General features: G+C 56.3%; 1 protein-coding gene across 1 annotated transcript; it reads left to right on the top strand.

Moving 5' to 3' along the window:
• Positions 1-148: 148 nt before the first annotated feature.
• Positions 149-21,596, top strand: TBX1 (T-box transcription factor 1). Its single transcript, XM_043978785.1, is given in 8 exon segments — positions 149-700; positions 5,954-6,055; positions 8,985-9,155; positions 13,026-13,101; positions 13,103-13,183; positions 16,097-16,164; positions 16,259-16,359; positions 18,674-21,596. Coding segments are annotated over 8 exon segments (1,515 nt in total). The 5' UTR covers positions 149-245; the 3' UTR covers positions 19,135-21,596.
• Positions 21,597-25,193: the final 3,597 nt, after the last annotated feature.

Raw genomic sequence — 25,193 nt, 5'->3', positions numbered from 1 at the left:
GTAGGTGGGTAGGGGGCGGCGCGGCTCGGCGCAGGGCGGGCGCTCTAGCCCCAGCCGGGCCCCAGCCCCAGCCCAGCTCAGCTCAGCTCGGCTCCGCTGCGCTCAGCCCCGGCCCCAGCTCCAGCCCGGCCGCAGCCTCCCTCGCTCCCTCATCGCTCCGCAGCCCAGCCCGGCCCGGCCCGGCCCAGCCTCGGCGTGCAGGGCCAGGGCGGGAGCCCGGTGCCCGGAGCCCGCAGGCCCGGGAAATGATCTCCACCATCTCGAGCCCGTGGCTCACGCAGCTCTCTCACTTTTGCGATGTTACAGCCTTCACGGCCAACAGTCTGAGCAGCCTCAGCGCCTCCGGGGGCTACCACCTCTCTCCTTCCCCGGCCGGGGACCCCTACGGGCAGCACGAGCCGCCGCAGCCGCAGCCGCAGGCGCCCCCACGCTACGACCCCTGCGCCGCCGGGGCCGCCGCGCCGCCCCACGGATACCCCTTCTCGGCCCCCGGCGGCCCCAACCCTCCGGCCGGCGGCGAAGCCGAGGGTGCCGGGGCCAGCTGTGCCTCGGCCGGGCCGGGCCCCGGGGCCGTGGCTACCAAAGCGCCGGTGAAGAAGAATCCCAAGGTGGCCAACGTGAGCGTGCAGCTGGAGATGAAGGCTCTCTGGGACGAGTTCAACCAGCTGGGCACCGAAATGATCGTCACCAAAGCCGGCAGGTCAGGGCTGCCTCCCTCCCCCTTTCCCTCCGGGGCTCCTTCTCCCTCTCCCTCCTCGGGCTCGTTTCTCTCCACGTGGCCAGTTGTCTCGCGCTGAGGATGGCCCCCGGCCCGTGGTCCCTTTCCCCCTCTCCCCCATTCCCCGTGAGTGTGTGTTTATGGGATTAATTACGCCAGACCTGTTCGTTTTACGGACTGGTAAACTGAGCCTCTGAGCGGAGAGGTGTGTGTGTGTGTGTGTGTGTGTGTGTGTGTGTGTGTGTGTGTGTGTGTGTGTGTGTGTGTGTGTAGGGGGGAGCCCTCTGGTGTTGCTGGAAGGCAGAGGGTCACCTTCTGAGCCCCTTCCCCTTTAATGGCCTTTAAAAACAAAGTAATGTGCTTTGCATCCAGCTGAGGAGGTCTTTGGGAGCAGGGCTGGCAGTCGGGAGACCTTCAGGTAGCAGGAGTCCCTTTCCTCTTTACCACCTCCCCATCCCCCAAGATGAGCTCTCTCTATAAACAGATTTGTGTTGTGCATGGCCAGTGAGGGAATTAGGCGCCGGGCTAGCGGACTAGAACCCCGGGAGGGCAGAGGTCCCTGATTCCAAAGTACCCGTCGGCCCTGCCTGGTGTGAGGGGCGACCTCCTTGGCACCCGGGGTTGGGCCACAATTGAGCGTCGGGTTCCAGTCCCGGGTCGAGAGCCCACCCCAGCGCCTGCTCAGTGCCAGGGAGGCAGAGCCTGATCCTTGTAAACGCCAGCGATCCCGGCTCGGGCGACAAGGCTTCGCCCTGTCTGCAGCTGTCTTGGCGCTGCTGTCTTCCGGCAGGAGAGAGGCGGCTCGGGAGAGCAGGGACGTCAAGGGTGCCCGCAGGACCTTTGCCCAAGTGTAACCCAGGACAAGCAGCAAAGCCCAGGGAGGCGCCCCTGCCCCCCACGGCCCTGGGAGTCCCGAGTCTGGGACAAGGGGACTTTGGCGCCCCAGCGGGCCGCACTCCCTGGGACTAGTCCCTGAATTCCTTGCCCGCTGCCCTCTCTGCCTTCCAGTCTCCCGGGCTGGGCTGGGGCCGCTGCTCTCCAGTCCCCTGGCCGGCCTCTGGGTCTCTGGGTCAGCGCAGCAGAGGGGAGCACAGTCAGGATAGATAGGACCAGGGTTTTCCTGAGGCTCCTAATGCCCTGATCGGAGCCCAGATCCGGCTTATGTCTGGGCCGGGACTAGGCCGAGAGACAGCTGCCTCATGGTCATAGAGGTAGCCGAGCGCCGGTTTTCCAGGCAGCTCTTTGCCATCAGTCAGGCTCAGGCCCCAGAGTGGGCCCCAGGGCCAGGAACAGACCCCCTGGTCGGGAAGAACCTAAGGAGGAGGAAAGGCCCAGTGAGTTCCCAGGGCCTTTCTGGGCTCGGGCATGGACAGACCCAGACGGGTCATCCTGGCTGTCCCTGGCACCCTCAGAACAGCCCTCCGGAGGGGGGGTCAAAAGTTCTGTCTCCAAGGACAAAAAGGGGGCCATGCAGAGAATGACCTGCCTAGTGGAGGGGCAAAGAAAGCCAAACTTTAACCCTCAATCAGAAGGTAACGCTTGAGCTTAGCTACCATTATCTGCAGATAGCAAGGGACGATTTCTTAGCCTGGATTATTTAAAGCCCGAGTTTAATTGTGGGGCTCCCGGCCTGTCCTCCTCACTTTGTGTGTCACCTTCCAGTGGGTAGAGATTTGTTTATGGAGAAGAGACAGCGTCAGAAACTGAGAGACCGAGAGAGACTGAGCCAGAGGACAATAACAAAACTGTAAATGCAGAGGGGATCGAGAGAAGAGAAAGAAACCAGACAATTACCGAGAGAGAAAGCTAGAAACAGACAGTCGTGCCGAGAGAGAGAGAGAGAGAGAGAGAGAGAGAGAGAGAGAGAGAGAGAGAGAGAGAGAGAGAGAGAGAGAGAGAGAAGGGCAGACGACGGAAACCAAAGGAAAGACGGGGACAAAATGAGGCGAGGAAAAGAAAGGGAAGGCCCAGAGACAGGGACGAAGACAGAGGGGAAGCCGGCACCCCTGAGCAGACAGACAGAATGAGAGGGGAGAGCAAGAGAGCGAACGAGGAAACAAGTTCTGCCACGCAACTGTATTTGACCAGCAGACAAAGGCGTGTGTTTGGGTTGTCTAAAGTACACACAGGCGCACACAAATTCCGCCTCAGACACAACAAAACGAAACTGCGGGCCCTGAGAGGAGCCCAGGCCTCCCTTTTTGCTCTCGCTCTCTCGCTCTCTCGCCCTCTCCACTTGAGAATGAAGGCGTCGGAGTTGCGGGGCCTGACCCCCACGGCATGCCCCCCTCTGCAACCTCCCCAGATTCCCGGGGCCGGGAGGAGGGAGCCGAGGCGGCGGGGCAGATAGCAGCCGGTCTTCCGGAGCTGCTAGGGAGACAGGCTCGTGGTGCCGGCAGGAGGAGGGGAGCCCGCATCAGTTTGGGAAGGGTCCCGGGGTGCCCAGCGGGCGTCTGAGGGAGACCCGGCCGGGAGGCGGGCCAACCCATTTAATCTCTTTGTTATCTGCCCAGACACTTGCTCTGGGGACGGGGAGTCCCAGCTAATGCCTCCCTTGGCTTCAAGTTCCCAGACGTGGCCGTGGGTGGGGGCATCTTCCAAGGACCGGGAATTTGCTGGGGGAAGGGGGGAAGGCGGGGGGGGGGGGCGGCTTGCGAGTTAAAGCCCAGGTTCCAGAGAGATGCGGGGAGAGGTGTTCATCAGAAGACAGCAGGCCGGCGGAGGGAGGGGAGCCTGAGAACAGTCGGGTCCGGGAGAGCCCAAGGGGACTCAGCGGAGTATCTCGGATCACCTGGAGGGAGGCGCTGGAGCGGAAGAAATGGAACCCGTTTGGAGAGGCGTAGACGCCCCACAGCCCAAAGGGTTCGGGGCTCAGTGTTAGGGGTCCTGGGCTCAAAACCCGGCTCCTACACTCGCCCGATCTCGGGCTAGCTCCATCCACTCTCTGAGACTCGGTTTCTTTAATTGTCAGATTGGGCTAAGTCAGTGTCACTTCCTCTCTGAGGAGAGCTTTGTAAACTCTATAGGAATGGGAAGGCTTGTTTTGATCTAGACCGTACTCTCCCTAGCTCCCCTGAAGCTGTCGCCTGCCCTTCGTGCCTCAGCGGGCTCTGAGACTGACACTCTCCCTGAGCTTTTGAAAGCTTTTCAGGCACCTAGCGTTCACCCAAGGGCCCAAAGACGGGCTTCCAGGGCAGACGGCCACCCAGGCAAGCAATTACCCCGGAGTTGGGTAAACCGAATTCTTATCCGCTCAAGTCCTCACCGCTTATTGGCTCTGCTGATCAGTTGGGAGAAAAGGACAGTTAGATCCTAGTTGGGTGTCTCGTCACCCCCCTTCCTCCCCCTACACACACCTTATCCCCTCCAAGTATCCAAAGAACTGGGAGGGTTCTTATCCTCAGAGGACATGTATATACGGCTTAACCTGGCTGAAGGACCCCACTTCTCCTGGACTAGGCGGTCCCCATACCTGAGCATAACAGGGACCACTTCCCCTCGCTTGGCCTCAGTTTCCTTTTCTGTAAAATGGGGTAAACCTATTCACACTACTTTATTTTTGATCTAAGGAAAACTCCCGACCTCCCGGGTTGTTGTTAAACCTCGGGCTCTAATAGGTTATTTCCAAACCCCTTCCAATTTGTTTTTTTAAGGTCAAATCTCCACTAGGAAATCGAAGCCGGTAATCAAGACAATTATTTGGAAAATATCTGGAAAAGCCAAAAGCCGGTTTTTACTAAATTATCGGGAGAAAAAAGGCAACCAAAAGTAATCGGGCTTTTGCTTGAACGATCTGGATAATTTCAGGCCTGTTTTTCTCAGCAGTTTTCGACAGTTTTCCTTCCACATAGGACGAATGGCTTTTGTTTGTCTTCCGAAAGCGATTTGAGGGGCCGAGGGCACTTCCCAAGCTGAGAAGTAAAGTGTAGACTGATCTGGGAGGCAGGAAGGAAACCCGGGTCCCCAGAAGCCATTCAAGGTCTCTGAGCCGCCCGGAATTCTAGGCTAGCAGACTCGGTTTGACTGGCTTCCAGGAGGCCTGGGCTCAGTTTCGGGTCCGGGGCCTTCAGAGGAATTGGGGTGGGGGTGGGGGAGAAACGGACGCCAGCAGCCTTGCTTAGGGCCGCGGAAACGCTGCCCGGGAAGCCGAAATCAAGTCACTCTCCGCAGAGAGAGTGGGGTAGTCACGGGGAGCGGTGCGGGGGAGGGGGCATGCCCGGAAAGCAAGCGCAGGGGACACTCGAGGCAAATCTATTGAGAGTCGGAGGAGCGCATGTTCGCCTCATTTTCCAGAGTATTTCGGAAGAAATGGTTTGGGGGCCTTGGCTCTAGATGATCCAGTTCGCTGTCTCAGCGTCTTGCTTCGCTTTCCAAGTGGAGACTTCGCCTTAGGAACAAATCGATTGCATTTTGAACGAGAATCTTGGACTCGACTACGTGCGATTTATTTACTTGAATTTTGTCCGTGTAGACCCGGGCTTAGAAAAAGACGGAGAATTAGGTAGGGAAAGGAAGAAAGAGAGCGGGAAGCGAGAGAGACAACAGAAACCGAGAGAGAAAAACAGAGGCTGGGGAAGTGGGGGGTGGGCGGGAAGAGAGAGAGAGAGAGAGAGAGAGAGAGAGAGAGAGAGTTGCCAGAAAGGCTGAACTTGGGACAAGATAGAATCTGAAAGACAGAGTCGAAAGACAAAGGCCGAGAAAGGAGAAGTAGACACAAGGGTCAGAAAGACCGAGATAGAAACAGAGAACCCGGTAGGCATTTCAATCATGTTTTCGAAAGCACCACTGAATTTGTTGAAGGGACACAAAAGGGCAGAGACTGAGAGACCCGGATCTCAACCCAGGGACAGAGACGGCCTCGCGGAGAATAGAAACGGAGACAGAGACAGAGAGACACAGAGAAGAGGGACGCTGACTAATAGAAAAGCTAGAGAGACAGTCACAGGACGGTCCTGTGGGGCTAGGAGGGAATCGCTCCCCAGTCCTCTGGGCCCTGTCCCAGATTTGGGGCTGGGGCCCGAGAAATGAAGGCTCCTGCCACATCTCCCTTCCTGCCCCCTTAGGGGCTGGAGTGGGGGAGATGAGTTGGAAGGGGCAGAGCCTACCCCAGAGCCCCCAGACGAGACCCCGGAACTTGCCCAGGGGACTCTGGAGAATCTCTGGCCTGGCCTACCCGGCCCTCCAGTGATCCTCCCTCACCCACTGATCCCTGCACTCTCTCCCCCTCTCCCGCAGGCGCATGTTCCCCACTTTCCAAGTGAAGATCTTCGGCATGGACCCCATGGCCGACTATATGCTGCTAATGGACTTCGTGCCGGTGGACGATAAACGGTACCGGTGAGTGCGTGTGCGTGGGGTTCTCTTGTGGGGAGGGACATGGGGGTGTCCGTGAGAGCCCTGCTGAGGAAGTGTGTGAGCCTGCACTGTGTGTGGAGAAACCTCCATGGATGTGTGTGACGGGTGTTTCTGCGTGGATACGTGCGCGCGTGCCTTCCGAATGAGTGTGCCTGTGTGTATATGGATAAACCTGCATGAACATATGTTGCTGTGTGTTTGTTTGCGCGGGTCTTCGCCTTGAGAATCTCCATGTCTGTGTGAGCCTGCTTGGATGCATAGGAATGAGTGTTGGTTGGGTGTGTGGGCGCCTTCTGATCTGCGTGTGCCCGCGTGCGACTGCATGTGTGTGTGTGTCCTTGTGTGGGAGTGTGCGTGAGAGGCCGTGTCCTAGAGGGTGTGAGTTTCCTTCTCTATAGGACATTATTGTCCCATGCTTTCCCCCGTGAATGTCGGCGAGTCCTTTCGGGATTTCCCGCCATGGTTCCCCTTCCTTCCCCATCCGAGTGTGAGTTCTCTCTGTGAATGTCCATCTCCTTGTCTCAGACCGAGCCTGTCTCTGCGAGCTTCCTGGCAGCGTGCAGTCCCCGGGGGCTTTTCTTTGAGCGGGGACCTCTGTGTGGGTTTTCGTTGTGTGCTTCTTCCTGACGGTGACTTATGGGTTATTGCTTTTCGTGCTCTATGGTCCTCTGGATAAGATAGAGACGAAGACAGTTGTTCCCGTCTTGTGTTTTAATTTGCAATAATGTATGTAGCTCTGGATCATTTCCCCAGCGCCTCGATTTCGTTGGGTTCCCCCCCCCCCGCCCCGCCCCGCCATGGTTTTTATTCTCTAGTGTGTCGTTGTGTGCGCATTTGTGAGCTTGTTTTCTCTCTGGTTTTGTTTCCTGTGTGTATGGTCTGCGTGTGTTTGGAAGAGGGCGGCCCAGGCTGTCTCTAGAAGAAGCAAGAGCTCGTCCTTTCCCCGCAGGGGAGGGAGTTCTCTCTCTGCCCCTAATCTGCGGGACGGGCACTCACCTGCAGGCAGTTCGGCTGTGCCTGGTTATTGGGCTGAGAATGACGAGAATGATTAATAGTTATTAATAGCGCTGGGGAAATTAACCTGGCCAATAAAGGCAGCCACGCTGATTGCTAGGTGGCGGCTCCGGGCACCCAGGTCACCACAGAGTGACTATTACTCCTCTCCCCAGACTGGCGCCCACCAGCCCACGCACAGGCACACAGGGCCACCCTGGCTCACGCAGACATACACGGGCGTCCTCTCTTATAGTGCATCCAGGGAGTGCACTTCCCAAGGGGAAGGTGGGCAAGGAAGGGATCCTTGCTCAACCCCAGCGCAGCCTCTGAGCCACCAAAGTCCCATGGAAAATAAACTCATCCACCGATGTTACACTCAACCAATCTACTACCATTTAGTCTCACGTGTTCACACAACTTCATTTATAGCCACATACACATTCCCTCAGACACACACACAGTGCCACTCAGTCATACCCATTATAGTCACGGTATAGTCACTCAAACACTCCAACTTGGCTGTTGTGGCATAAATTGTTGTTGTTGTGTGGCATAAGTACACTCTTATTCAAACACATCCGTGCTGCTCAGATGCTCATGATGACGCTACACACACACACACACACACACACACACAGAAACACACACACTCAGAAACACAGAGACAGACAGACAGACACACAAACCAACACACTCACACACCTTATGGAACCTTGAAGTTGGAAGGACCCTGAGAAATCAGCCTCCTGGTCCGCCCACCCGCCCTGTCTCTCAGGCTGCCTCTGCTCCCAAAGCGAAGTTGAAAACGGAGGCAATTACCCGGATAATTAAAGCAATAAACCCATTTGCCTCAATTACCGGGTGGAAGAGATGGCGACCTCCCGTTTTCCCCTGCACTGCGTGTTCAGACACACGAAAAGCCTGGGGAAGGTGGGGTCAGGGCAGAAATAGATTGGGGCCACGATCCTACTCAGTCAACCCAGCAATTAATAGCAATTAATAATGCTAATGGGGACACGCCCAGTCCTTTGTGTCCTGGGCCTTTGAGATGCTCCCGGCGCCCAGAGAGGGACACGCCCGCCCGGCCTTAGCGCCCCAGCCCTCAGCTCCCACCCTAGAGCATCCCCTCTCCCTTTGGGGCTGTTAGGGTCCAGGAGAACCTCAGAGCCGTAGGACAGCGGGCTCATTCCACTGCGCCCCGACTTGATCGCGTTTTAGAGTTGGGCAAACAGACCTGGAGAGTCCTCGATCTTCCATTTGGGTCTCAGCATTAGACTGGAATCCATCACACGATGCTGTTGTGGGTCGTTGTTATTGTTGTTTTTGTGCCTTGAGGAAATAGGGACTTTTTGTCCAACTAGAGGCAGGAAGAGCGAAACCAGGGTCAGAGAATGGGTTCGGATCTCGAGCTCCCAACCAGAACAGAAGGGCAGGCGGTGTGAACGGGAAGAGACGCTGGCTCCGGTTCGCCGGAGACGGGAAGCGTCTAGTACTGTGGAAGGCCGGAGGAGATGGGGGGAAACCACCGACTCCTCTTAGAGGGGCCCCCGGTCTGCCGCTGCAGAGAAAACGCCCTTAGAGAGTCAGACATCAGAACTGAGTCAAGCCCAGACCGGTTGGACTCATTCTAAGGTTCCCTTCCACATGTCACGTTCTATGTTCTAAGACCCCCTCCAACTCTGATGTTCTATGTTGTACGTGACCTTGGGTAAGTCCCATCCCCTCTCCGCGCCTCAGTTTGCTCATCTGTAAAATGGACGAGATGGCCTCTAAGGTCCCTTGCAGCTCTTCATATGCTTCTGTGGTTAGCCACGAAGGTCCCTTCCATATCTGAAATTTTATATTCTGCTGTTTCTCCCATCTCCGAAATGTGACGTCTTCCCAGCTCTGACCTGCTGTGATTCTGTGGCTCTAGGTACGCCTTCCACAGCTCCTCGTGGCTGGTGGCAGGGAAGGCAGACCCTGCCACTCCAGGCCGGGTTCACTACCACCCGGACTCCCCGGCCAAGGGCGCCCAGTGGATGAAGCAAATCGTGTCCTTTGACAAGCTCAAACTCACCAACAACCTGCTAGATGACAATGGCCACGTGAGTGACACCCCCCCTCCCCGCCCGACCTCCTCCCTTGCAGTGGTAGCCTCCTTCTCCCCTCCTGGGGTACTCCAGTCTGGTGTCAGTCACTGTCCGGATAATGTGAAAGGAGGGGAAGGGGTGGGATTGTTTCTGACTCTGCCTGGTCAACCCAGAATTCTGGCCGCATTGATGGGGCTCCTCCTGCATAATTCACACACGACACCAGTCCCTAGCGGTGGGCGAGTGGGGGCGGCGGGGTGGAGACATCGGATCTATACCCGCCTTATTTTTCCTCACAGCTATGCATCGGGGAGCAAGACGCTCTCTGAGACCCTTCCCATCCGTAAAGCTGGGATAATAATATTTAGACTCCCTGTCTCACAGGGTTGTCATGGGAAAAGGAATTTGTAAAATCTGAAGAGGCTCCATACAGTAACAGGGGATATTATTATCCTCTACTCCTTTTTGGGATAGAAAGCAGATGAAATCAGTACTGGCACAAATTGCTATCCTGCTATTATTTGTTTTCACTGAGTGTTCTGTGGACGTAAGATACTTGAAGGACTGAGGAAAGGGACCACTTTTTGCAATAGAGAAAGAGCAGCTAGTTGGCAGGGCAGAGAGAATGCTGGACTTGGAGTCCAGAAGACTGCCTCTGATGCTTACTAGATGGGTGACCCTGGACAAGTCATTTCATCGCAGTTTCTTTATCTGTAAAACGGTGATAATAAAAATAACTACCTAGCGAGGTTGTTGAGGACAAAGTGAGATTACATTTATAAAGTGCTTTACAAACTACAAAAGACCTGCATAAATGAGAGTCCTTCCCACCATGCAGGTCAGCAACTGCTGTGCAATCAATAGCTTTAGAGAATAGTCTGGGGGCATTGAGAGGATGATCCTGGTCTAGTTACACAAAGTGTGTCAAGGTCCCCCGCTGCCCTGACTTGGAGGCTCAGTTTTACTGAGCTGCCGTAGCGTCTGAAGAGTGACTGTCATTATTATTGGTGGGGATAGAGAGGGGTTGTTGCCGGTATTCAATTAGGGAAGGCTCATGGCTCCCAGGGAGCCTAGGGGCCTGTGATGGCTGTCCAAAGGAAAGCGTCCACCCAGGGAATGTCACAGGGGCTGCGGACCCACTTTCCACCCCACTCCCTAGCAATGCCCCCAATTCATTTGGCTTTGGAACAACCTTCTAAGCTTGAAATATATATGATTAATATAAAATCAATAATAAATTTAATATACAAGGGGGAGAGAGAGAGAGAGAGAGAGAGAGAGAGAGAGAGAGAGAGAGAGAGAGAGAGAGAGAGAGAAACTTTTAGACCAAAAGCAAGGAGATAAAATGCTGTTTGTCCTTTGGTGACACCCCCAGGAAATAAGTAATTTGGTTGCATGTGGGATTTCACCAGAGGGGAGTGCGGGTAAGTGCTTAACATTCGGATCTAAAAACAAACAAATAAGTAAGTAAATAAACAAAATTCCCCATGCCACACTTTTCCCCCCATGCCACACTTTTAAATTTAATCTGCATATTGACGTTTTCAACTGTCGCTTTTAAAAGTCTAGACAGTCGGCAAAACAAGAAGCCATCAAGGCCGAATTTGGGGGCATTTGCCGATTCAGGAAGTGTAAACGCTCTCACTGAAAATTTAACAATCCACCCACCTCCGCGGAAAGTGATGGGAGGAGTCTGTCTTTGTTTGCCAAACTTTCCTATATGATATTTTTGAGGGGGAAATGCCGCTTGCAATGCAATGTTCTCGAAGTTTTGTTTCTAGAGACATTTCCCTAAGGATCTCCATTCACTTCGATAGGAGCCACGGGGGTCTGAAGAAGGCAGTCTGGGACACTTTCTAACCCAACCCCTTCAGTCTGGGGAAACTGAGGTCCAGAGCGGGGTAGGGATTTGCCCAAGGTCACACAGCCAGCCAGGATGACTGCAGGAGCCCCTAGAAAGATAGAATGTTAGACTAGGCTCAGAATCCCGGTTTCCTGACTCCCTAGTAGAGGGAGGGGCTGTGGAGTGGGGTCTTTATTGCATTACCCCTTTTCTCCCATTGGCAGTGTCGACACTTCAGTTGGCCGGTATAGACACCCTTTCCTCGGCTCCCTTCCCTTTCTTTCGCTTTCCTTCCCATCCTCACCGGCAGCCGCAGCCCAGAGGCAGGGGTGTTCTCACTCTAGTTTTCCCCGGGAGACCCAGTTGCATGCCTGCCCACCCCCCTTCTCCCGTAGAAGGAGGGAGCGGAGGCTTGCAAGCAGCTTACGGTGAGGGTGGCAAACGTGGACTGAGGGATTCAGGGAGTTAGGGATTTGGAGTAGATGTGCTCGCCCCGTTTCCCCTCTCTTTCCCTTACTCCGCTTGCTCTGAGCCTTGCTAAAAAGTAGGAGGTCGTCGAAAGCGCTTCGGCGCCTGGCGATCCCCAGGGAGGACTCTGGGGCGAGGCTGTCACAGGTCCCCAGGTTGCACCGTCCAGGGGCTAGGGACGTATTCGTTAGGACCCCGAGGGGAGGAGAGGCAGGGCTGGGCCTGTGGATGGCTGGGGCTTCACTGCATCTCTTCCAGAGTTCGCTACTTATACGTTGTCAGCCTTTGGGTGTCGTAAACAGATTCGCGCTCCTCCAACTCATTTGTGCCTTCCGGGCCGAGGGCAGCGGCCCAGGCTTGTTTCCGCCGGGAGCTATGTCTCCACAGGGAAGCAAAGATATTATCCTGAGTTTAGGCACCGATAAACGTCTATCCTCCAAACGCTTGGGCTCCAGTTACCCCCTTGTTCCAGAGCTCAGAGAAGATTCTAGGAGCTAGGAGGGAACTCGGAGAGCATTCAGTCCAGGAGTTCTTAACCTGGGAACCACCAACCCGTAGACAGATTTCAGGGGGTCTGTGAACTTGGATGAGAAAAAAAATACATATAATTACTTTCACTATCCTCTGAAATCCAGCGCTTCCCTTCAAATATGAATTTAAAAAAACAACAACAATATTCTGAGAAGGGGTTCATGGGCTTCACCCAGACCTGAGTCCAGAACTAGAAACAGGTGAAGGAAGACCTGGTCTAGTCGAACCCCTCTCATTCTACCGAGAAGAAACTGAAGCCCAGAGAGAGGAAGGGACAAAAGTGACTCGCCTAGTAAGTAGGAAGGAGAGGTGAGATTGGAAGCCCGTGTCTTCTGACACTTCTTTTCCACTGTATTATTGTTTCTTGCTTGAATTCTTCCCATATTTGCTTCAATTCTGCCCCCCACCCCAATATTTAAGCTACTTCAAGGGGAGAGGTTGGTTGTTTTTGCTTTCGTCATTGGATTCTCTAGAACCTAGTACCGCCCCAGCTGAGAACTCTTCACATACAAGGTCTGCTTAGCTCTTCACATCCCTGGAAAGTAGATACTACAGGATTAATCCTGACCCACTAGTCTATGAAAAGGGTGCTGAGTTTGGTGGCAAGAAGTTTTGGTTCAATCATACACACGGATGGATGGATATGTGTATGTATAGAGATGTGTATACACACAATTACATATATCTGTGTGACTGTGGGCAAATCATCTAACCTCCCTGGGCCTCAGTTTCTTCAGCTGTAAAATGAGATGGTTAGACTAGATGGTCTCTCAGATCTCTCTCAACACTAAATCTGTGGTCCTATCATCCCCATTTTATAAATGGGGAAAATGAGGCCTCAGGGAGTGAAATGACTTGACAATGGTCACACAAGTTAGGAGGAGCTGTGCTCTCTGGTCTCTCCTACGAGTTCTAAGAAGCCTCAAGCTGCCAGGCTCGTCGCTCCCTTGGCCAGTCCCCTTCGCCTCCCCTCCCCCAGCCCCCAACCTCTCACCATTCCACTCTTTGAGATCTGACCCGCGGTTTCCTCTTGTTCATTCAGTATCATCTTGAACTCCATGCACAGATACCAACCCCGCTTCCACGTGGTCTACGTGGATCCTCGCAAGGACAGCGAGAAAGTATGCGGAGGAGAATTCAAAACATTTCGTGTTCGAGGAGACCCGTTTCACGGCTGTTACAGCCTACCAGAATCACAGGGGTGAGGGACCGGGCGATCTCGCCTCCGGGCTCTGGAGCTGTGTGGGTGGGTTGCGGGTGGAGTGGATGGAGTCGAGATCTTAAAAGCTCCTCTGGGGGAGCCAAGGCTGCGTAGCAGCTTTAACGAAGTGGGCGCCCTAGGTCCGGACTAAAGACTAAGCGGTTTGTCAGCGGTCCGCTCAGGGCAGGGAAGGCCAAAGGAACGAACCCGGGCCCCAGGGATGTAAATGTGCAAGCCTGTCTCTTCTGGTCCGGCCAGACAGTGCCTCTTCCCTCCCTCCCCGCTGCTCCTCCAGTTCCCGGACTTGAGGAAAAGGCCCCAGCTAGGAAATTCTCCCGCTGGGGGAGACAGGAGGAAAGGAGAGAGGGGGCGGGTGGGAAAGAAAAGGAACTTAAGTGGGGAAGGAAATAACCCGAGAAGAGGCCGGGCTGGTGGGGAGGGCGGCAGAAGTCCGGCTCAGACCTATTTTCAGGCCTGTACTTTGGGGCTGTCCCTAGCCTGGAACCCCAGTGCTAAGTACAGGAAACGAGAACTTAATGGTTTGTTCAAAGCCGAGGGCCTGGGTCTGGTGCTGGACAGAGGACCCCTGTGTTTGCTGCTTCTTTCCCAGTCAGTCATATAACAAACATTTACTTCACAAGCTAGAGCAGCTGGGCTGCAGGGACCGTGGCGAACAGGCTCCCGAGAAGGGCGAGGCAACCAGGCTGGGCCAGCAGCCGGCTCTCCCGCTCCTTTCCCGCTTGCGGGGCCTCCCTCGCGAGCGTGGACGACCTGGGTTCTGCTCCGCTCCCAACTCGTGGACGTAGGGGTCGAGGTGGCAGTCAAAGTATTTGAACAAAGGCGCCCCGCCCCCAGCCTATCTCTACAGCCGCTCATCTCTCCCTTGCGTGGCCTCGGCCGTTCCCCCCTGGCAGCCTGCCCCCTAAGCGAGACAAGAGAAACCCGAGGCTGGAAGGGCAAAGACTGCAGAGAAGGGCTTGGGTTCTAAGCGCGGCTTTGCTGCAGGCCGGTGGAGGGGCCGCACGGGGCTTCTCCACTGCTCTGACTCTGGGTCCTGTGTGGTCCCCCAGGCCAGGCAGCACGGGGCCCAGCCAGGCCAAATGGGCCCCTAGGCGGGGAGACGGCCCTTCCTACGAAGTAGAAGGCGCAGATGAGGTGGAAAGAGCCTTAGGGTTAGCCCAAGGCAGCCTACCCTGCTACTTTTGGGGAGGGGGAGGCTGAAACCGGGAGAGGAAATCAGCGGGAAAGGTCTTCTGGCTGAAAACTTCAGGACGCTTTCCCCAGGCCCAACCTGCCACCTGTGTCTGTCAGTGTCTCTGTCTCACATTCACACCTTCGCTAGACACGGGGCATTTAACCAACCCTTAGAATCCCGGAGGGAAGGCAGGGGCCCGGTGGGGCAGAGAAAAACAAGAAAAAAGATTCCGGCTGATTCCCTGGAAGAGTCCCAAAACACGTGGAGGAGCTGAGGCCCCTGTCCCGGCTGGGCAGGGCTGGGCAGGGCTGGAGGCTGAGCTAGGCAGGAGGTTGGATAGAGCAAGAGACTGGACAGGGCAGTTCGGGAAGGGGGGGGGTGCTGCAGGGGACTGGGTGGAGCAGGGGCAGCACAGGGCAGCGGGCTAGGCAGGGGGCTACAGAGACCAGGGCAGGGGAGGGCAGGGCAGGGGACTGGGCAGCGCAGAAGGCTGGCCCTTTAAGGAGGCAGCCCCGCCCGGGCCTCCTCGGCTGGCCCAGCGGCCTTTGACGGCCTCGGACAGCTGCTTTGTCTCCCCTGCTTTCTATCACTTTGACCTCTAAATCTGGAACTGTCACTGCCCGGCTTAAAGTTTGTTTTTCAACCCATTCCGGAAACTCACAATCACATGCCTTATCCGCGGATTTGCCCATGGGCCCCGAGTGGCCCCCGCGGCTCCCCAGGCGGCCTCAGGCTCTTGCCCCCTCCAGCCGCCGAGCCGCTCAGCTCCGGCTCCTCCGGCCTCTGGCCAAGCCACGTCTTTCTCTCCAGCGAGGACACGGCCCCTCCGGGTAGTGAGCAGTGCCCTTCCCCGCCCCCTGCCGTACTCGCGGAGAGAGGCCCTCTCCTTGGTCCCAACAACCCGCTTTCTGCGGGCCCCTGGCTTGGGCGAAGTTCTCATGGGGGTGGTCTTAGGGTCTCCGCTCTCCCAGGGAGCCAGTTGGGCCACCTTGTGCACGCACAGAACTCCCCTGCATATTGAGGGGGTGTTATACGGGCTCAGAGGTTCCCTCCAACTCTAAAATCCATGAAGGGGTTCAAACTTCAGTCAAACAAGGAACCGCTCACCAAGCAAGTTATGAAGCACCTCCCTGCCCGGCATTGTGGATGTTCTGGTGATGACAAACGCAAACATGCCTTCTGTGGAGCGGCTTACAATCTACCTCGGGGAGACCAGAGATATATAGGAATTTGACAGCTGGGGAAACTGAGGTGGGGGAGGGTTTTTATACCCCTCCTCGTGGAGATCTGAGCCCGGGCCAGAACCACGTTTAACCTGTCACAGAGATGGAAAAGACCTTAGGAACCAATCAATAGTCGGAACCCCTCCTTTCTCGAATCAGGAGCTGAGGCCCAGAGAGATTGTGACTTTCCTAGTTCTCACAGTAAGTGGCACACAGTTAGGATCTGAAGTCCCGGCACCTGGGGTAGTTCCGGCTCAGTTATTACTAACTGTATAACTTGGGACACGTCTCTTCCTTTCTCTGGCCTCGGTTTCCTTCTTTGTAAAATGAATGAACAATCAGGCCCCTCCAACTCGAGATCCTTGGGTCTTAAGATATCGGTACAGGAGGGAAGTTGGTGGGGAGAGGAAGAAAGGAAGGAGAAAAAGCTTCTCCCTGCGCCCTCCTCCACTTCATTTTTCCTCTTTTCTCCCCCCCCCCCTCGCCCCACGAAGATCACGCAGCTCAAGATCGCCAGCAACCCCTTCGCCAAAGGTTTTCGGGACTGCGACCCTGAGGACTGGTGAGTGCCCGCCCCAACCACGCCCCTCTCCAGGCCTGCTGGGCCAGAGCGGCCCTCAGCCGAATAACCTCCGGGCCATTGTATCCCGCTGCAGGCCTCGCACCCATCGGCCAGGAGCGCTGCCCCTCATGAGTGCCTTCGCCCGCTCGCGGAATCCGGTAGCCTCGCCCGCCCAGCAGAACGGGGCTGAGAAAGGTAGGCGGGGTGCCCCCCTGTCCCCGGCCCTCAGCTCCCTCGGCTGGGGCCCGCCTGCTCGGCGTCTTCTCGCTCTTGACTTTTCTGTTTTCCTCTGCCCGGCTGGCATAGAAACAAGCAGTCCCAAAGAGGGGCAGGGTCTTCTAGCCCACAACAGGAGCCGAATGACCCCGGGGGGCCGGGCCGGGGGGGGGGGGGAGGGGGTTGGTGAGAAGGAGGGCTGGGTGGAGAAGCCAGAAAACTTGACTCTGACTCTCTCAACTGAGTGACGTTGGGAAATTCACTTCGCCCCAGCCTCCTGCTAATAACGCAATTATCTGATACTTCATGTTTGTTTGTTTTCTTTCTTTCTCTTTCTCTCTCTCTTTCTTCCTTTCTTTTTCTTTCTTTCTTTCTTTCTTTCTTTCTTTCTTTCTTTCTTTCTTTCTTTCTTTCTTTCTTTCTTTCTTTCTTTCTTTCTTTCTTTCTTTCTTTCTTTCTTTCTTTCTTTCTCTCTCTGTTTCTCTCTCTTTCTTTCTTTGGGACAATGAGGGTTAAGTGACTTGCCCAAGGTCACACAGCGAGTGTCAAGTGTCTGAGGTCGGATTTGAATTCAGGCCCTCCTGAATCCAGGGCCAGTGCTGTATCCACTGCACCACCTAGCTGCCCCCCATTTCATGTTGCCCCCACGTCATGTTTTCTAACATAACACTTCCGTAGGCAGTGCATCCGGTCAGTGTGCTGGCATATGAACCCAGAAGTTCTCAATCTCTTTCCACCACCCCTACTCTTCGTCCGTTTCCCACGTGTAAAGTCAGGAAGGCAGGGTTAAATGATCTCTAAGATTCTTTCCAGCTTCTGATCTTCTGATGCTTTCCCTGGCCCCTCGACCGCTCCCCCTGGACTGTTTTAGCCCAGCCCCCGTCCTGAGGTTGCAGAACCCAGGAGCCTCCCCAAAGTTCCTTTTAAGGGCCCCTTGGGGTGTCTGTGGCCGCTGTGCGCCTGCGCCTGCGCTGAGCTGGAGGGCGGGCGAGCGGGCGAGTTCCTTTTTCCATTAGCAGCTGTAAACACTTCGCGGCTGAGCAGAAGTCCTAGTTGCCGCCGCCTGCCTGAAGCTTTGGCGGCTCTGGGGCCGGTTCCCATAAAGAGAAGCTGTGTTTGTTTAGGGCAGCGCAAATTGCAGAGATGTCATGCGTGTACACACTTGTCAGTCAATCCGGCCCCATTTACCTTCGCCGGCAGAGAAGCCGGGTCTAGGGAACGCATTTCTGGGCGCCCACGTGCGCCCGCCCAGCAGCTCGGCCTGGGTTAGCGCTGCTTTTAACCCCGTTTAAGCCTCTCTTCCCGCCTCAGGCAAAAATGCTTCAGGAGGCCGGGCGCTTAGGGAAGGGGAGAGGGGGGGTGGAGGGGGTGGAGGAGGAAGAGTTTTCCCAAGAAGCCCCCGGGACACAGAGAGTTAGAGACCAAGCCCTCTCTTCGTTCCATCCCTCCCCTCCACCCCCCATATGACCCCTCCACCCTATCTCTAAGCGCTGGGGCTCCAGTCACACTTCCCAAAGTCAGGGCCTCTTTGAAATGTTAGCTCAAGGCTCAGGCCAGGCTGTGAGCTAAAAACGGGGGGGGGGGGGCGGGGAAGGGGAGGAATTCTCGGGTGAGGGGGTGCAATGGAGCCTCTCGGAGAGCTTGCTTTGGAGTGCGGGCGGAGGTGCTCCAGGCTGGGGTGGGGCCACATTGGAGCGCCGGAAGAGCATCCCAGCTGGAGAGTGGGCGCCCTGGGGCGCAGGGGCGGGGAGGAGCTCCGGGCCAAGAAGGGGGTGAACTGTTGTACTGCTGAAGGCCAAGGGAGATTGCCTGCTGCGGATGGGGTGCACGGGGGTCCAGCGAGGGAGGTTCACCGTGAGGGAAAGGGCGCCTTGCTGAGCAGGGTGCGGCGGGAGGAGGGGTGGATCCAGGCTGAAAATGGGGTCGAGGAAGATGGGGTAAAGGAGGCAGGAGTTAGGTAGTGGCTCTCCCGGAGGCTGGGAGTAAATCGCGGCCTGGGAAGGGGTGCACTAGAGCCCGGGGTAGGAGGAGGCCCCAGGATGAGGATGCGGCGCATTGTGGGGTGTGGGGGGGAGGGGTCCTCAGGGAAGGGGCGCAGCATGGCGTGGGGCTGGGGAATCCTAGCCAGAAAGGAGGTGCACTGGAGAGCCTTGGGGCTAAGGATGGGGAGCGCAGGGGCTCAGAGGAGGCCTCCAGGTCAGAAAGGAGGCCACCAGTGACGGGCTGGGGGACAGGACAGTGGCGACCCCCTCCTCCCACCCGAAGAACCAAACTTGTCGGTTCTTTTTCGCAGACGCTGCCGAGAGCCGGCGGGAGTACGAGCGAGAAGCCAGCGGGACCCCTCTGCACGCCGACCCGGCCCACCAGCAGCTCATGTCCCGGGTGCTGAGCCCGGCGCTGCCCGTCCCGGGAGCCGGAGGCTTGGTGCAGATCACGGCTACAGCGGGGGGCAGGCCGAGCCCCCCGCACCACGAACTGCGCCTGGAGGCGCCCAGCGCCTCGGAGCCCCTGCACCACCACCCCTACAAATACCCGGCAGCCGCCGCGGCCGCGGCCTACGACCATTACCTCGGGGCCAAGGGCAGGCCGGCGCCCTACCCTCTGCCCAGCATCCGGGGTCACGGCTACCCCCACCCGCATCACCATCACCACCATCACCACCACGTCAACCCCGCGGCCGCGGCCGCAGCGGCAGCGGCTAATATGTACTCCTCTGCAGGAGCTCCGGGGAACTACGACTACGGGCCCAGATAACCGGCCTCCCCGGCCCGGCCCGGCCCGGCCCGGCCACCCCAGCGCCGCCGTCCAGCCTGGATGCGCCGCCCTCCCTCCCCCCATACCGCCTCCCAGCTCGGCTGGCACGCCCGGGTCCTCTCTGCAGCCCCAACCCTGCGGTCCGGCCCCAGACGTCCCGCCTGCGTGAGGCCTCAGCTCAACCTGGGCCTGGGTCCCTCTCTCAGGCCGGGCTTTTCTCTCTGAGCGCAGCCTCACCATCCATCCCAGGTCCCCCCTCCAAACCCAGCCACCCCAGCCGTCCAGCCCCGCCCCCGTCCCCGGCCTGCAGCTCCCCAAAGCTGCCCGCAGACGGTGTGCTGCATGGTGTGTGCGCCCCCTCCGCTCCGTAGCGTGTGTCTGTCCGCGGAGGGCGCTTTTGTGCTGAAGTGGGAACGTCGCCGTTTTTCGGCTGATGGTTTTGCTTTGTCCCCTATCCCTTTTCTCCAAGGGGGTCCCCGGGCCCGGACCCCCTTCACCCTTGCTTGCCCTCCCACAAGCCTGGGGATCCAGCTGTGAGTCTTCCTTCCCTGGGACGCCTAGTTCTTAGCAGGGCCCACTCGACACCGGCCTCCCCTCCTGGTGCCCAGCTCCCACGCGGGACATCCTGTCCCTGGTGCTCCCGTAGCCTCCTCCCTTCCTAAGGCCTCCGGCTCCAGCCCCCAGCGTCCTCCTCCTTCCCCTGGGATACAATGTCCCCGAGGTTGTCCTCAGCCTTGGCCAATTCCCTCCCCCAGCCACGTGCCGGGCGGAGAGCCAGCTGTGGCTCCAGCTTCCAGAGCGTAGGCCGAGCAGCCTCCCTGCAGGGAGGCGTGGCCTTGAAGGAAGTGACCGCTGCCCCTTTCCCCGGCGCCCTGGATCAGCCGCGCCATCTTGTTGCTCGAGGCCACGGGAAAGTAGGGATACACCCTGGATCTCAGGCCCTCAGGCAGCGACGGAGGGGGAAACAGGCCCAGAGAGGGAAAGAGATCCCCCCCTTCCATCTGACAAGAGGGAACTGAAGCCCAGAGAGCTTAGAGATTCTCTCCTCCACCTGCCCCCCCTTTAATCAATCAGTTAACAAGCATTTAGGAAGCACCTACTATGTGCCAGGCAATGTGCTAAATGCTGGGGATACAAAGAGGCAAAAAAAACCCCAGACCTTGATGTCAAGGAAGTCACAGTCTGATAGGGGAGACAGCGTGCAAGAAAGCTGTGGCCAGACTGTATTGGAAATAACCCACACGGCACCTTTTTACAGAGGAGGAAACTGAAGCCCAGAGAGCCGGGAGTCCATCTGCCCCCTCTACAGAGGCTCAGTTCGATTTAACTGGCCTTCAAGGCCCATTTAATCCTTGCCAGGTTCTGTGCCAGGAGCTAGGGACAGAAAGACAAAAGTAAACTGTCCTCAAGGAATTTCTGTTCTGAAAGGGAGAGTGTGGCACAGACCAGCCCTACAGGCTGCAGATCCAGGGCGATCCCTCTTATTAATCTCCGAGCTTTTGGACGAGTCACGAAATGACTGAATCCTCTTGGAGCCGGATCCAGTCCCTATAAGGGAAAAATTCCCTTCTGTGTCATACCTGACAAGTGATCATCCAGTCTGTTTTTGAGGAGCTGCAGTGATGGGCAGCTCACTATCTCTTCTAGCACCCCATTCCACTTTTCAGGTCTTTCCTGCATTGGTTTTCTCCTTGGTTAAATGAGAGACTTGGACCAGATGATCTTTGTTAGGGATTCTGTGGTCCTGTATGCACAGGATTGGGGGAGGGGGATCTGAATTTAGGGAAAAGGTAGAGTTTATGTGTTGGGTTGTAATCGTGGGATTTGGGGGGCAAAGCTGGAAGGGGATCATGGGCCTCCTGGTGAGATTCTGAACCAACTCCTGGCTCTGCTTCTAGCCCCAGCCCTGTGTGCAGCAGAGCCAGACCCTTCAGGGGCTCCAAGATGGAGATGAGAAAGGGACCCTAGAAGTCACGTGGCTGGACTCCTCTGCCCCTCTCCAGACCTGTGACTTGCCTAGGACAGACAGTGGAGGAGGACTTGAGCCCAGACTTTCTCACTTCCCATCCAGCACTCTTTCCTCAGTAGCAGGAGTCCCCTCTGGGCCTCAGTTTACTCCTCTGTATAAATAAGGCTTTTGCCTTCATGATCTCGAAATTCCCTTTTCAGGATGATCTTTGGTGGCTTTTGGCTGGCTTCCTGGGTCCCAGCTGTACCTCCCTGTCCCACCCCATCCTTATCACAGAATAACAGATGGGGAAGAAAGTTGAGAGCTCATCTCCACACAAGACCTATTGTGTACAAAGAGAAGGAAATGTGGCCAGGGCCCCCCAACTCCCCAGGCTGTCAGTCTGCCACCTCAGGGCTTCTGATCAGCACCTCCCCTTCCCCTGGTCACAAGGCCCCCCATAGAGCAGGGCTACTGATGTCTCCTGGCTGAGGAGGAGGAGGAGGAGGAGGAGGAGGAGGAGGAGGAGGAGGAGGAGGAGGAAGGCTTCCCCAGGCTCTGCACCCCGCTACATGTGTGCTGGCTTTCCCAGGCATGGATTTTGTTGTTGTTGTTATTGACATTTTTTTTTTGCAGTGGATTATGGAAGTGTTCGTGTCTGACTAAAGCACCCTTCAGCCCCTCTCCCTCGGGTGGGTGGAGCTCAGGGCAGGCAGAGGGTCCTCCCCTAGGGTCCCATTGCTTTGGGGCCTCTCTCCTTGCAGCTGCCCTGGGATCGGTCCCTTGTTCATCGTCCCCAGATTAGTGCCAAAGCTTTGGGTCAAATGTTTAATGAAGTTATATTTATTTTTTCTCCCAGAGATGATGCGAACCCGCCCCCTCTTCCTGGGTAGTTGCCGCGTAAATCAAGGCAAGTCAAGCCCAGAGGCATATCTGCAAATGGTGTAGATACTGTAGATATGTGTAGATACGTGTAGATAACCGCGGTTACCTTTCACCTGAAGAAATATCGGACATGGACATTTATAAACGATTTTCCGCTTTGGTTTTTTCTTTCTTCTTGTACAAAAAGTGCCTTCCTAGTTCTGGGGGTTCGGGCTTCACTGAGGTGGGAGAGGATGGGATGGGATGGGGAGGGATGACGAAAGAGGAGGAGCAGCGCCAGGGCCCAGGCTTCGGGTGGGCTCCCCTGGTGGGTAGTCCGGCTTAGTCCCCCGGACCTGCGGGCAGAGTGGGGAGCGGGAGGGCCCGAAGGGCGGAGGCCCTCACCAGGGCCCGGATCCCCGATCTCCGCCCCCGCACCCCCGCTGGCGCGCCTCGCCCTGCCTAGGCAGCGGTGGCCCTCTGGTCGGCTCCGGCCGCCGTGGCTCGGTCCGGACCCCCATCCGGAGGATCGGATGGGATCAAAAAGAAGCGGGGCTGTTTAGAAGTCATCGGGAGCACGCTGCGGGGCCGCCCTGGCTTCCAGGCCCTGGGCAGTGGGCAGTGGACAGCGGGCAGCTTCTGGGTGTGTGGCCGGAGACCAGGCGCCCTCTAGGGGGCAAACCCTACCTCGCACGCAACCTGGCCGGCCCACCGTGAGACAGAGGGCGCACCCCACCCCCACCCCCGCTTAAGGAGGCGCCGAATAGGGCAAAGTGGCAGGTGGAACCCGCTGCCCGAATGAATAGTCCGGGCAGGGGTCTGGCGGCCCCCGAGGGCCCAGCCATTTCTCTAATCACTGACCTCCGCTAGGCTCACTGTGCTAACCAAGGCGGGAGGGGGAGGGGGAGGTTCGCAGCCTTAAGTCGGGGCAGATTCCTAACGAACGATCCCCAAAGGTTTCACCAGCCCCCTTCTGCCTCCCTGGCCTCCCTCAGAAAGAAGGTCCAAGTCACCCCTGCAGGGCTTCCCACATTCGAATGGATTAAATTCGTACATACCTATAGTCCTCCCTCCTCGGGACCCGGCTGATTTTTAGGATGGGGACACACCCAACCTGCTTTGCCAGAGCAGTGATGGAGACCATATGCCCTGTGTCACGGGGCAACATTATTAATCCTAAATTGAGGCGGGCAGGTACTTCCGGGCTTGCCCTGCTTGAAGATGAAAGCTCAGCTCCAGCATTCTTCCCAAGGCCAGGGCAGGCCTGGGGGCAGGAAGGCAGAAGAGACACTCGGGACAGCTCTCAAGCCCCGACTTTTTCAATGTCACTTTGCCCACTCTGACCATGAAGGGATGAAGATCTTGACCACAGTGACCCACACCACCGAGTCATTTGGGAAAGGGCTGAGTGCTGCCCTGACTCAGGTGGCTGTTGAATGACCTCTGGCCTGCAGCTGTGAGGGGAGAACTGGGCCAGGTTAAACTTTTGAATCCTGAGCATAAACAGGAAGAGATAAGTCAACTGGACTGCAAAGTTGCAAAATTCACCAAAGGGCAGAAAGCAAAAAGAGTTTTAGCAACTGAGCATTATTTTACATTCAGTATCTAGCCCCAGCATGTTCTGGTTACCTGTAGACTTTCAGAGCTGGGAAGGGCCTTAGAACAGGGAATGTGAAGGCTGGGAGGGGCCTTAGAACAGGGGATGTCAGAGCTGGGAAGGGGCTTAGAACAGGAGATGTCAGTGCTGGGAGGAGGCTTAGAACAGGTTCTGGGAAGAAATTTGGAAATCATTTATGTTTGTTGTTTTGTTTGTTTGGTTTTGGTGAGGCAATTGGGGTTAAGTGACTTGCCCAGGGTCACACAGCTAGTAAGTGTCAAGTGTCTGAGGCCGGATTTGAACTTAGATCCTCCTGAATCCAGGGCCTGTGCTTTATCCACTGAGCCACCTAGCTTCCCCCTGGAAATCATTTAGATCAGCCTCCTTTTACAGATGAGAGGGGCTTTACACCTAATTCGTGGCCAAGCATCACCTTCCAAACCTGGTACTTCTCTGCTTTCCCTCATGTGCAGTCAGGAGGTGCCCTGATGTGTCCCTGTGGCAAGGCCTTCTTGGGCTGCCTGCCAGCTTCCTTGGGCATCATTACAGACCGATGCGTGCCACACACCAGAGTACCCTCTCTGGCTTTTCCTAGTTCAACAAGCATTTATTAAGCACTTACTATGTGAAAGACTAGAGACAATATCAAACAGTCCTTGTCTTCAGAGTTGGCCTTGAGTAGGGACATCTGTGATGGACATGCAGTGCTGGGGGGAGGGGGCTAACAAGCAGGGAGATACCCATTGATACCCCTGAGGAAACTTAGCCTTAGGGGCTGGTCGAGGAGCCTGAGGCAGAACCCAGGCCTGAGCCGTGTCCCCCACACTGAGGGAGGAAAGAGAAGGGGCCTCACGTGGACTAGGTGAGTTCCACTTGAGTGTTAGGGTCACGTGACCGGTGAGAGAGCCAGGATTTCTGACCCAACAACTTCCTGTTTGATTTTCTTCTTTACTTCCATGGTCAGAACTCATCCAAACAAGTTGCTCCCCATTGACACGCAGGTGCCAGAATTGAAACATTATTCTTTAGTGACGTTTGGCACCCTGAAAACAGGCCATGATAGGCAGTGACGTTAGAAGGGAGAGAGAGGTCCATTCTTTTTTTTAATTTTTTTTTTTTAGTGAGGCAATTGGGGTTAAGTGACTTGCCCAGGGTCACACAGCTAGTAAATGTTAAATGTCTGAGGCTGGATCTGAACTCAGGTACTCCTGACTCCAGGGCTGGTGCTCTATCTACTGTGCCACCCAGCTGCCCCAAGAGAGGTCCATTCTAATGAGATGGCCATAGATTAAATGACTAGGATGGAATCACCTCTATTCAGTCAGTTTAGACACAGCTTGGGGGACCCTGTGACTGGAAACAGTGACTCTCTAGGCCTGGGGCACCCGTGGGCTAACAGAAGAGTATTGGGTGTAGCCCACAAGTGCTAAGCTCCTTATCCCTACCTACTCTCTGACTGGCCCCTTGGGTCTAAGCCCAATTATTATGTCTCCCCTTGGGGCTCTAGGGGTCACCCTGTGGAGTTGGGGGGTATCCTAGGCCTATGGCTCACAAGCAACCATTCCCAACCTCCAGCTAACATTGTTTTTACAAAAGGATATTTACTGAGGAAGCATTGCAAGAACCAAAGTCCAGCCTTCTCTGAAACTG

Source organism: Dromiciops gliroides, chromosome 1 (assembly GCF_019393635.1).
Source record: "Dromiciops gliroides isolate mDroGli1 chromosome 1, mDroGli1.pri, whole genome shotgun sequence".
Lineage (NCBI taxonomy): Eukaryota > Metazoa > Chordata > Mammalia > Microbiotheria > Microbiotheriidae > Dromiciops > Dromiciops gliroides.
This window is presented reverse-complemented; position numbering and strand designations above follow the sequence as displayed.